This window comes from Jatropha curcas, chromosome 3 (assembly GCF_041381405.1).
Source record: "Jatropha curcas cultivar XTBG-Jc1 chromosome 3, XTBG_Jcur_1.0, whole genome shotgun sequence".
NCBI lineage: Eukaryota > Viridiplantae > Streptophyta > Magnoliopsida > Malpighiales > Euphorbiaceae > Jatropha > Jatropha curcas.
The window spans coordinates 25,528,325-25,540,920 of record NC_143153.1 but is presented as its reverse complement, the minus strand read 5'-3'; the positions used below and the strand labels follow the sequence as shown (position 1 = coordinate 25,540,920).

The following is a 12,596-nucleotide window of genomic DNA, read 5'->3' as shown; positions in this document are numbered from 1 at the left end:
CTTTAACATGATACTTTTAATCTACATTTTGTTATATTTAAAATCAAATGAAATTAAGACATTCAAATTAAAATTAAATTAAGTACCAATTAAATAAGTAATATTTGTTATACTTGAAAACTAGTTCTGCATATAAATTCCATTGCTTTGATAAGTGCATTAAAGAATAATTAAGTTGTGAAATGTATAAAAAAAATTATTAATATTTTATGAAATTTTGTATGTATAAAGATTGTTAAATTAGATGAATTAAAAATTTAATCATAAATCAGAAAAATAAGAATTATTGTGATAAGAAGTGTATGTTAAACATATATTGGATATTTAACTACCAACCACGAAAATAAGTATTTTGTTTGTAGATGAGGTGGCAAAATGATGAATGAATAGTAAAAAAAATGAGCAAATAAAAGATTTAACCATGACCAAAACAATGATGATTAATACACTAGTATTCTTTCCACTAGACTGCCCTCATTTAAGTTTTCTTTATACTTTATGAAGTCCCATTTAACAATTAAGTTAAATTACATTCAAAATTTTTTTGAAGGTACATTTAAATTGAAATTTAACGAAGTAACAATTAAATAAATCACACTTGTCACACTTGAATCAAATTAATTTTAGATAATCTAATTCAAATTAAATTAAGTTACACCTAAAATTAAATTAAACTAAGTAACCATTGATTAAGTCACACTGGAGAGTTAATACTCAAATGACATATAAGCATACATTTTGGCATGAGTATAAGTAAAATCTCGGGATCAATCCTTGTACAAATCATTTTGACACTTTTTATTCATTTTCTTATTTTAAGTCTATAGCATGTTCTCTACATATAAATTTTAATGCATATAGATAAAGACAAAAATTTGAATGGTTACTTTACATTCTTTTTTTTTTTTTTTCAAAGGAACTTACACTCTATTAAATCATATTTAAAAATCAAATTAAATTAAGATATCTAAATTAAAGTTAAAACAAAGTAACAAATGAGTAGTCACACTTGAATCAAATTAATTAGACAATCTAATTTGAATTAAATTAAATCACACTTAAAATTAAATTAAAGTAAATCAATCTACTGGAAATTAAATCAAGTAGTGATCGATAAAGTCATACTTAGAACTAAATTAAATTAAGACAATCAAATTAGAACAAGATTAGGTAACAATTAGTTTAAGTTGCACTTGGTCACACAATAATTAAATTAAATTTAGTCAACTTAAAAAATTTTCGATTAGGCATGAACAAAGGTAGGATCCATACTTTGGTTAAAATTTTTATATAGAATTTAGACTTAAAAATTTTTATTAAAAGGATTCATATGCTAGGATTTTGTATCCTCTCAAATAAAAAAAGTATTGGATCGGATTGACTAGTCAAACCAGTTAAACCAAAATCAATTGGTTGTTCGGTTCGATTATCAAGTTTGACCGACTTTTGAAAAGAAAAATTGAATTTTTTTAGAAAATCAGGTTGAACCGATGATAAAAAATGGATTTTCTTGATAAAACTGGACAAAATTAGATTTTCTTAATAAAAACCGATTTTTTTAATAAAACTTGATTGAAAATTATTTTGTTGCAATATATATACACACTTTCGTAAAATTATTAAAAATTAATAAATATTTTGGTGTTTACAATCCTTGTAGAATTTATTTTAGACTTAAAATTTTTATTATGTGTATAAGTTATTTTGATTAGCTTGAATCAAATTAATCATGGCAACAAAATTAATGATTGTCATTATTTTCAACGATATATATAATTAATTATGTGATAAAGTGAAGTAAAATAATTAATTATGGGAGCATATATTTAATGCATACATTTTCCTCCAAAATTAAATTTCTTTCTACCCATTTATCTCTTGATACGGATCCACCACCACTCATCAATGGAAGCATGGAGAACAACATAGGAGATCCGTTGGTGCTTCCTAGTGGGCCAATTACACGGAGCCGTGCCAAGCGATATGGGGCAGCCATGTCCTTATATGTCCAAGATCAAGTTTCATAAGAGCTTCATGATCAAGCTTTTAACAGGTGTTGTGCAGAACTTGAAGGCACACCTAGGCTTCTTACAATGTTGGAGGCATGTGCTAATGGTATGGCACGCCCGTGCTGAGTAGCACACCCTGGGGGTGCTAGAGTCTGCCTCTTATAGCACGGGGGTGCTAGGTAGCACGCCCAGGGGGTACTAGGTAGCACGCGCAGGGCGTGCTAGGGTCTAACTTGGACATGTTTTTATCCTTTTATGCTTTAGATGGCTTAGCCTCTTTGTTATTTTTGTATGGGCCTTTTGTTAATGGGTCTATTCCATAAAGTTAGCCCATTATCTTTAAGTTTTGGTATAAGTATTCTCATCTTCTTTGTAAACAAACAGCTTTGATCAAATTGAATTACAGAAATTGTTCATGCCTTGCATGTTCCTTGCTTAGAGTGATAGTGAGATATTGCTTCCTCTAATTGCATCAAGAATTAAGGTAGACTTATCAACTTTTTATAGCGTTTATCTTGTTCTTAAATCTAGATTGTTGGTCTTTCCGTTTCATTATAAACGAGGGGTGCCACAGAGGCAAACTTCATCTTGATTTTTAATCTGATCCATTCGATTAGGGGTTCTAGTAATTCATTTCCTTTTGGGTTCCGCCTCATTTGGTATCAGAGCCAAATTAAAGATTGAAGGTAAGTTCTGGTATCTTAGTATTAGGGTTTGAGTTTCTTGTTCTTGATTTCTTCTTAGATCAAAATTCTTCTTCTTGAATCTTCTTTTAGTTTTGCCTTGGTTCCTTGATTAAAAGAAAAAAACCCAAAGAATCTAGAAAATTTGAGACCTTAGGAGAGCCTAATTCAAAAAAAAAAAAAAAAAAAAGAGAAAAAAAAATCTGGAAATTTGAGACTTTAGGCTTGTCCAATCATTTTAAAAAAATTAATTGTTGCAATTATTGGGAATTAAAAGGTATTGATCACCTTGTGGGACTATTTAGGACTCAAACTATTCACTTTTCCCTTGCTAAAGCCTTACCCTACCTAAATTGAGTTACATTTGTAGGTTAAGAGAGGCTACATTTCAGCACACCTGTGCTTCACAACTAGCACACCCGTGCTAGGCTCTGACTCTCATTTTTGATCCAAACCATACAAGCACGCATGTGCTAGGCTCTGACCTTTTAAAAAAATTTTTTTTTTTCTTAGATTTTCTTTGTTTGCTTGCTTTGTTTGGGGTAGTTTTAAATAGATCCATATTTAGTTTGCCTTGTGGTGAGCTAAATTCATCTATTATATCCAGAATTCGCCTTCTTTTTTATTCTAGTTTCTGATATTTTTTTGATTTGTGCTTCCTTTGCTTCCATACATTGTTAGGGTGTATTTGCTTGTTTACTACACTCTAATTGATAGTTAAGTGATACATTGTTTTTGTTCTTTTGCTACTATCCATTTGCGTTTTTGAGTCTTCTTTCTAGAGTTGTGCTTACTTTTCTTTGTTAAGGTTTATTTCCTTATTATCTAAATATTCTTTGAGATTGGTTGGTTAACCTGGAATTCTGAAGTAGAATTGGAGGATTTGTAAGGAGTGTTAAGGAGTGGAAGCATATGAGGGAGTGCTCTTACCTTAACCTTATTTCTTTTGTAATTTCTTCTTTAAGTACTAACCATGAGTACAGGAAAATCTAGAGAAACTAGTGAGGATTGAGGTCAAATTCAAGACCCCCAATTGAAGCTCTTCATAGAGTCGATTCAAGGGCAGTTTCGAAACTATAACAGTTTCCTCAAAGATATGAGAGAGGTGTTGCAGGAGATTAAAGCCACCCAAAGCTCCAATGCAATAAGAGCTGGTCCAAATACTACTCCACCAACTAGATTTCAAACTCCTGAAGATGAGGAGACTGATAATCCTAAAGTTGGTACAATTGATGGCGACTTGCGATCAATTAAAATGAATATTCTGAAATTTTATGGTAACAATAATGCTGAAGAGTACCTTGAATGGGAAATAAAGGTTGAGGAAATTTTCAAATGCCATAATTATTCAGAGGAGCAGAAGTCTCACCTTGCAGCTGTTGAGTTTAAGGGGTATGTTATGTTCTAGTGGGAACAGTTGTTGTTAAAGAGAAGAAAGAAGGGAATGCAATTTGTGCCACAATGGGAGACCATGAAGGAGTGGATGCACCAAAAATTTGTCCGTGTTCATTACTTTAGGGATTTACACAACAAATTAGCAAGAAGGGTGCACGAAGGGAAAAGTGTAGAATACCTCAACAGGTATTCATTCACAAAGGATGGGAGGAACATTCTAACACCACTTTCCTCAAAAGAAGTGTGTGAAGACCAATGTAAAAAGCAAAAGATGAGATTTGAGGCTGTCAAGAAAGAATAAGAAAGTGAAAATAAAATGAGTGAAAATACATAGAGTGCACATAAAAAGGAAGAGGGAAAAGAAAAAGAAAAGAATGTGAGTTTGATAGCTAGGACAAGTGAGGTGAAACATGCTTTGTACAACAATCAGCCTATACTTGTACCTTTGTGCAAGGGAGTTTATTTGGCCACTAATGATCTTAACCCATCTTTGCCTAGTGTGTTTGATGATCCTTTGCAGGAATTTGAAGCATCTACTGATCAAAAGAAGTTATCTGAGAAAGAGGCTTCAACTTTGAGGGAAAATGGGAGTGAGGTTTCGAGTCTGAGAGAACAAAAGTGTGAAAAGAGTTTTGAAAAGAGGGAAAAGAGGCCAAGAGTGAAAAGAAATAAATTAATGGCCCAATGGTGAGTGAAACACGAGAGAGGAGAGAAAGAAATAAACTTTGTATATGAGAAAGAGAGTGACCCGAAGCAATGTTAGTGAGGGTAGGCCGATCTTGATGATTCGGTTTAAGGAGTTTTTACTTAATTTGCCTAACATTGACACTTCTTCTCTGCCTTCTAGCTTTGTTTCTTTATTGCAGGAGTTTTCTGATGGTGAGAAGAAGGCCGCCTTAGTCAGGGAAATGCACGCTAAGGCTAAAGCTTATATAGACATAAAAAGGAGGAATAAATAGTATGCAGACCGAGCGAGCAAGGGAAGGATGCATGTCTTGTTTAAACCTGGAGATTGGGTTTGGGTACATTTTTGAAAGGAGAGGTTTCCCAACGAACAGAAGACTAAGGTTGATACACGTGGAGATGGTCCATTTCAAGTCTTGAAGCGCGTTAATGACAACGCCTACAAGATCGACTTACCAGGTGAGTATGGTGTTTCCGCTACTTTTAATGTTAGTGATTTGTCTCCTTTTGACATGGATGCAGATTTGAGGAAAAATCTTTTTAAGGAAAGGGGGGAATGATACGGATCTTCTACCACTCATCAATGGAAGCATAGAGAACAACATAGGAAATCCGTTAGTGCTTCCTAGTGGGCCAATTACACGGAGCCGTGCCAAGCGATATGGGGCAGCCATGTCCTTATATGTCCAAGATCAAGTTTCACAAGAGCTTCATGATCGAGCTTTTAACAACTGTTGTGTGAAACTTGAAGGCACACCTAGGCTTCTTACAATGTTGGAGGCATGTGCTAATGGTGTGGCACGCCCGTGCTGAGTAGCACACCCTAGAAGTGCTAGAGTCTGCCTCTTGTACCACGGGGGTGCTAGGTAGCACGCCCAGGGCGTGCTAGGGTCAAACTTGGACGTGTTTTTATCCTTTTATGCTTTAGTTGCCTAAGCCTCTTTGTTATTTTTGCATGGGCCTTTTGTTAATGGGTCTATTCCATAAAGTTAGCCCATTATGTTTAGGTTTTAGTATAAATATTCTCATCTTTTTTGTAAACAAACAGCTTTGATCAAATTGAATTACAGAAATTGTTCATGCCTTGCATGTTCCTTTGCTTAGAGTGATAGTGAGATATTGCTTCCTCTAATTGCATCAAGAATTAAGGTAGACTTATCAACTTGTTGTGGCATTATCTTGTTCTTAAATTTCGATTATTGATGTTTCCATTCATTATAAACGAGGGGTGCCATAGAGGCAAACTTCATCTTGATCTTTGATCCGATCCATTCGATTAAGGGTTTTAGGAATTCATTTTCTTTTGGGTTCCGCATCATCTCTCCAAAATCACTTAAGGTTATATCTGTCATTTGAAATACCATGATCCAAGATCACCATGAGCTAAATAGCACTATTCTTTCAAAAAAAAATTTTGCCTTGTCATTTAATAGTACTATAGAACAATCTCATTAACTCAACAGTACAAAAAAGAAACTTTTTTTTTTTGTATTATTTATCACCTCCATTCTCACATTTTCCCTACCTTTTACTAGAAATCCCAAAACCCAACAAAGGCAAAATAAATAGCGATGAATTTCACCTTTGATTTCCCTCATTTTTTAGGAAATAAATAGAAATTCCTTCTTTAGATGAATTTTTTTGAAAAAAAAAATTCGTTTATTGCCCTTCTAATAAGTTTAATCAATCTCTCTTATTCAAAATGGCTTGATACCCAATCACTACTAAACCTCAGAACTCCAAACAATAGAGAAGCCAACAAAAATTATAGTTGAGAGGAGAGAAGCAATGGTGGTATCATTTGATAGAAACCCAAGGCCTATCGTAAGAACTACCAACTTTCTGAATCCTACCCAAGCTTCCATTAAAGTAGCTATTCCCAGGAACCCTTCGCTCTGCCTCTCCTCTTTGCTTGAGAATATTCTACTAAATGTAATTTTCAATGGGTGGATAGACCCAACAACAAATTGAAAATCATGGATTTATCATATGGGAGATAATTATCCGCCACAAACGAGGGGAAAAAAAGAACACAAAGAGATCGAGAAAGAAGAAGAAGAAGACGAAAGTAGGGTGTAGAGGTAAAAAGAAAAAAAAGGTACAAAATTAATAGTCTCGTCTGCATCTACCCACCTAACAAAATAGAGTAAATGAGGAAAAGAAAAAAGAAGATGGGTTACCGATATTATCTCAGTCAGCTTTTGTCCCGGGCCGATTGCTTTCAAATGATGTGTTAGTTGCTTTTGAGTTAATCCACTCTATGCAAACAAGAATGAAAGGTCGACAAGGAGCTTGCGCACTGAAAGTAGATATTTCTAAAGCCTATGACAAAGTAAATTGGTGCTATCTACAGCTGTTATGCAGGGATTGGGTTTTAGTCAGCGCTGGGTTGACTTGATCATGTTGTGTGTTTCCTCTATTAAATACTAGGTTGGAGTGAATGGTGATGAGGTTGGCCCAATTATCCCAAAAAGGGGTTGAGACAAGGCTGTCCATTATCTCCCTATTTATTTATACTCTGTGTTGAAGGCCTGTCAAAGCTATTTAGTAGGTCTGAAAATGAAGGTCGTATCCAAGGCTGTAGAGTATAGAGAACTGCTCCTCGGTTATCTCACTTATTGTTTGCAGATGATAGTTTGTTCTTTTTTGAGGCATCACAGATTCAAGCTCTAGAGATTAAACATATTCTAATTACTTATGAAGCAGCCTCAGGTCAAGTAGTTAATTGGCAAAAATTAGGTATTTTCTTCAGCTCTAATACTTCTGAAGTGGATAAGGATGCTGTTAAAGGGGTTTTTGATGTGATGGCTCCTCTGAACCATGGAAGATATCTCGGCCTGCCCTCATTAGTTGGTCGGGACAAGAGGCGTATTTTTTCTTTCTTGAAGGATCGTGTGAGGAAGTTGGTTAGTGGTTGGAACCAGAAACTTTTATCCAAAGCGAGTAAAGAGGTGCTAATAAAGGCTGTGGCACAAGCTATTCCTTCCTTCTGTATGAGTGCTTTCCTTATACCGATATCTATTTTAGAGGAGTTACAGAGGTTAATGAATTCTTATTGGTGGGGAGGGAAGATGAGATGGTTGAGTTGGGAAAGGTTGTGCGTAGCAAAGGAAGAAGGAGGTTTGAGTTTTAGACATTTGCGCAGCTTCAATCTAGCCATGCTAAGAAAGCACTGCTGGAGACTTTTACACAATACAAATTCTCTCTTTTATAGTTCTTTCAAATCTAAATATTTCCCAAGTGGGGATTTCCTTGGTGCAGGCGCTGGCAGAAATCCAAGTTTTGTATGGAGAGGAATTTGTGCAGCTAAGGATGCTATTTGTTCAGGTTTCCGGTGGCGAATTGGAGATGGCCAATCAGTTAATGTCTGGACTGAACAGTGGCTACTGAGGGATAATCAGTTTCGGGTTAACTTGCCTATCCTTCCTGGTTTTGAGCATATAAGGGTTTCAGATCTTATTTTGGCACAAGGGGATCGTGCTTGGAATTTGCCACTGATAAATGGTCTTTTCAACCCTTCAATTGCTGAAGCTATTACCTCTATTCCTTTAGCTACAACCGTTCAGGACGACATCCTTATATGGCATTGGACAGACTCGGGGATATATTCCGTGAAATCCGGATACAGAATAATAGCATCTCATTATGTGGAAACTGAAGAAGCTTGGAAGTCGGGTTTTTGGACAACTCTTTGGTCACTGAAAGTTCCGATGAAAGTGAGGCATTTCCTCTGGAGGTGTTGTAGAGACATTCTGCCAGTCAAAGCAACTCTGGAAAGAAGGGGATTGGAGCTTGATATAGGATGTGATTACTGTGGTGCTGCTGAAACATTAGTTCATGCTCTTGTTGAGTGTCCAAGAGCAAGCTTTTATTGGCAGTTTTTTGGTGTTCAGCCAATATTGGAATTTTTCCAAATTTCTTACAGATGCTAGAACATTTCCACAAGGTGTCGGAGATTGAGTTCTTTGAGAGTTTTATTATGGGACTTTGGAGTGTTTGGTTGAGCCGTAATGAATTGAAATGGAACCAAGTAGAAGAAGAACCTTATCATGTGATTACTCGAGCTAGAAGCATGCTAGCCTCTTGGAAGAAAGCCCAGCTAAAGTCGTCTGATTTAGGTCTAGGTGTTTTTGCGGATAATCAATGGCTCCCGCCACCTACTGGCACCTTTAAAATAAATTTTGATGCAGCTCTCCTCCCCTCTGTTGGCCATGGAGCTTTTGGTGCCGTAATTTCAAACTGTCATGGCGGATTTGTATCAGCTGTAGCATCATCATTGTAGGGTTGTTTTTCTCCGGCATTAGCAAAAGCTCAAGCGCTAAGAAATATAAATATTTTGTCTTGGTTACTGTCGGACTACTCTATAATGGTTGTTCCAATGAAGTATTTAACATAAATTAAAATTTCGGTATTTTTGAGTGATAAATTGAACTTTTGGTAGCCAATGTAAGAAGGGTATATTATTCATTGTAATCGGCGTACAATTAAAATTTTGATTATTCTTAGAGGTCGGTCGCCTAGCGCGCGCGAAGAGCATTACAGTTTACCGAAACGCTAAAACCCTATTGGGGGTTTTGAATTTAGAAACTCATTGTTTTCTTCTTCTACATTTTCTTCCTTTTCGAAACAAACCAACCGATTCGTGCTGAAAATGCGTTCAATCGAAACATCCTCTTTGTATACTAACTTACATTTTCACAGCCCCAAAATCCCAATCCAAAATGGCTCCATTTCGCTAAAGCTTCCATTATCCGTCATTCCGCACCGAGCCAGAATCCCCAAATTCCACATCTACTCGAAGCTCTCTTTATCGCCAATTCATCACCTACCCATTTCAAATCTCTCGAAAACAAATGGATTCCTTGCCAAATTTTTGTATGACAAAGTACTAATTTCCATTTTTGGGGCGTTTATTCTCATGGGTTCGTTTGGTTATAATACTAGACCCAGTTTGGCTCTTCCTGCTCAAGAAAGTGAGTCGATTCCAAATGTGGAGGAAAAGGAAGATTCCCAGATGGGGAAAAGTGAAGATGAAGCGATGTATGAAGAACTTTTGGTGAAAGAGCCAAGAAATGTGGAGGCATTGAAGGTGCTTGTATATGGGAAGATGAGGAAAAGAAAGACTAAGGAAGCTTTGAAATATGTGGACAGATTGATTAAGATTGAGCCAGAGGAAATAGAGTGGAGGCTTTTGGAGGCACTTTGTTATGAAATGATGGGGGAATTGAGTAAGGCTAAAAGATTGTTTAAAGAAATTTTGGAGGAGAGGCCTCTTTTGCTTAGAGCTTTGCATGTATGTTATCTTGACCTAGAGTTCTTGTTTTCAGTTAATTTCTTGTGCTTAATGTGCATGATAAAAGAGGTGCATTTCTGTATGGAAAATTAACATAGAGCAAAACAGAGTTTGACCATTCAGAATACATAGACAAGTATGAAACCATTTCTTTAAAGCTACATACTTTATGACAAAAATAAATTCTGAACTTCAAAGCTCTTTTCAAGTTCTATGGGAACGTCCTATCGAGTTTATCATCAGTGAAACCGTCCTAATTGAAATAACTTTTAGATTTATCTTGGTTCTACCAGAAAGGGGTAAGTGTATTACCATTAGGATTAGGCATACATGTGAGTTTTGAGGCGAACGGTGAGTTTTCATTTATATTTTCGATTTTAATGGCGGAGGACTGCAATTTTTAACTAATACTTGGTAGTTCTTTTGGCTGGCATCAATATTCCTTGCTTAGATTGGGACTTATGATCCAGGGCTACCTGATTTTAAAGTTGCTCCAATATTGAAATGTGAACTTTTTGGTTATTCTGTTCATGCACTTGCAGCCTGATCTTAGAATATGTTCATTCACCATTAGATTTCTCTGTTAATGCAAACACCTTATTCATTTTTAAGGCTTTTCCTGCTTGATGGTGAATTAAAGCTGATATTGTGACTCCTTTTTTTTTTTCTCATAATTTTATAGGGTCTCGCTATGGTGATGCACAAAAATCTCGATGGTCCAGCTGTCTTTGAGATGTTGAATAAGGCTTTGGAAGTTGCTTGTCGTGAAAATAGAGTCATTGAGGAGAGAAATATTAGAATTCTAATTGCACAAATGCATGTTGTGAAGGTGAATCCTGGCAGTCTATATTTGCTCAAAATTATCAGCATATCAGTTCATTTCTATGTTTTTTCTTACTTTGCACTAATATTCCAGGGGCAATTGGAAGAAGGTTTGAAGAGGTTCCAGGATCTGGTGAATGAGAATCCTCGAGATTTTCGGCCTTATCTTTGCCAGGTACCTTTGTTTATATTGTGTAGTTATCATTGTTAGTTACTAACCCTGTAATGGGTAATACTAAAGTTATCCAGTCTGCAAAGACTTTGGGTGGTCAAAAGTCTGGTTGGCTTTGAATACACAAAAGATATAGCACTCCATCAACCCAACGTCATTGGTGAATTAGGAAAAGAGATTCTTTATTAGTAATTGAAAATAACAAGAACTCCCTTAAGTCTTAAGTTCTTTCACTTTTTTTTGGTTTGATGCCTGTGCCATACTCTTCTACTTCTGCATTAGTAAACAGCAGTAGCAGTTGCTGTTACTCATATGAAACTTGACATGGAACATGTCTCTTAACTGCAGTGAATGCAGTTAATGAACATATCTAAACTTAGAAGTAACTTTTTTTCAACTAACAATTTATGCCAATGTGTGGCAGGGAATAGTATACAGTCTGTTGGACAGAAAAAAAGAAGCTGCAGAACAGTTTGAGATGTATCGGAGCCTTGTGCCTGAAGAATTTCCACAAAGAGGATTTCTCGATGATGTTGTATTGGCAGCAAAAACTGAATCTCAGGAACAGTTTCAAAAGGAGTTTGAAGCTGAATTCTCATACAGGAAGTAATGCACCAGCTTCTCTCATCTTGTTTTGGCTTGGAAGGTTGCTTTCGATGGTAAATACATGTACTGCGGTGAGACAATTTTGGAAATGTAGAATAATTTAAATTTTCTTTTCATAGCAATATAGAGAATAATTTATGGAAAGAAGCTTGATGGTATGCTTGGTGTGTCCATATTCTAGGATTGGCATCTAATTTAGGAGTAAAGCATTTCGATTAAGCTGTTATGAGTACCACTGTTTTTTGATTGGGATGTGAATTTAAGGGTTCAAATCCAGATAATAATGGAGAGCAGAATTGGAGGTTCTACTTCTTGACCAAGATTGAGCTTTGAATATGGTATCTTTTTTTGGATTGAGAATAATACAATTGGGTTACCGTTGAGAAATTTTCCTCTATGCAATACATAAACAGCAAAGTAAATTCCATAATTTTATAGATTTCATTTATAATTTTCAAAATTATTGTTGTTGGAATTTAACAAACAATTACATGTTCAACTCTATGAAATTCATTTCACTTGGGATAAATTGATTGACATCATGTAGGCACCCAACCAATTGCAACAATTTATTGCAAACCAAACATAAGAAAGTTAATCCAATAATATTAAAAAAATAGTGAACAATCGAAACCTCACCCTTCAGTTCTCTATTTCAAAACTCCACTCATTCACATATTATATTTGAAAAATACATATTATTATTATTTTTATCATTTTAAAAACTCAAACTTATTAAAAATCTGAATGGTAAAGAGCAATTTCGAAGTTAAAGGTCAAGCCTTTTGCATCCGACAGGGAGCGAGGATAATTGTGATAGTATAAAAAAAAATTAAATGAAATTAAATAATTTTGTTTAATTAAATTTTTTAATCGGCTTAGCTCGTTATTTTTTTTTTTTTTTTTTTTTTTTTTTTTTTTTTTGTGACAGG

The 12,596-nt window shown here is 35.2% G+C and overlaps 1 protein-coding gene across 1 annotated transcript; it reads left to right on the top strand.

The window, feature by feature from the left end:
- Window positions 1-9,268: 9,268 nt before the first annotated feature.
- On the top strand, window positions 9,269-11,984 carry LOC105636566 (Tetratricopeptide repeat (TPR)-like superfamily protein). Its single transcript, XM_012219870.4, has 4 exons — window positions 9,269-10,064; window positions 10,747-10,893; window positions 10,981-11,061; window positions 11,483-11,984. The coding sequence occupies exons 1-4, from the start codon at window positions 9,423-9,425 to the stop codon at window positions 11,666-11,668; spliced, it is 1,056 nt and encodes a 351-aa protein (XP_012075260.1). The 5' UTR covers window positions 9,269-9,422; the 3' UTR covers window positions 11,669-11,984.
- Window positions 11,985-12,596: the final 612 nt, after the last annotated feature.

Bases quoted from the DNA above. Each gene is read 5' to 3' on its own strand.
- LOC105636566 (XM_012219870.4), top strand. From the start codon at position 9,423: ATGCGTTCAATCGAAACATCCTCTTTGTATACTAACTTACATTTTCAC. The intron at 10,065-10,746 runs GTATGTTATCTT...ATAATTTTATAG, and splicing joins TTTTGCTTAGAGCTTTGCAT to GGTCTCGCTATGGTGATGCA. The intron at 11,062-11,482 runs GTACCTTTGTTT...AATGTGTGGCAG, and splicing joins TTCGGCCTTATCTTTGCCAG to GGAATAGTATACAGTCTGTT.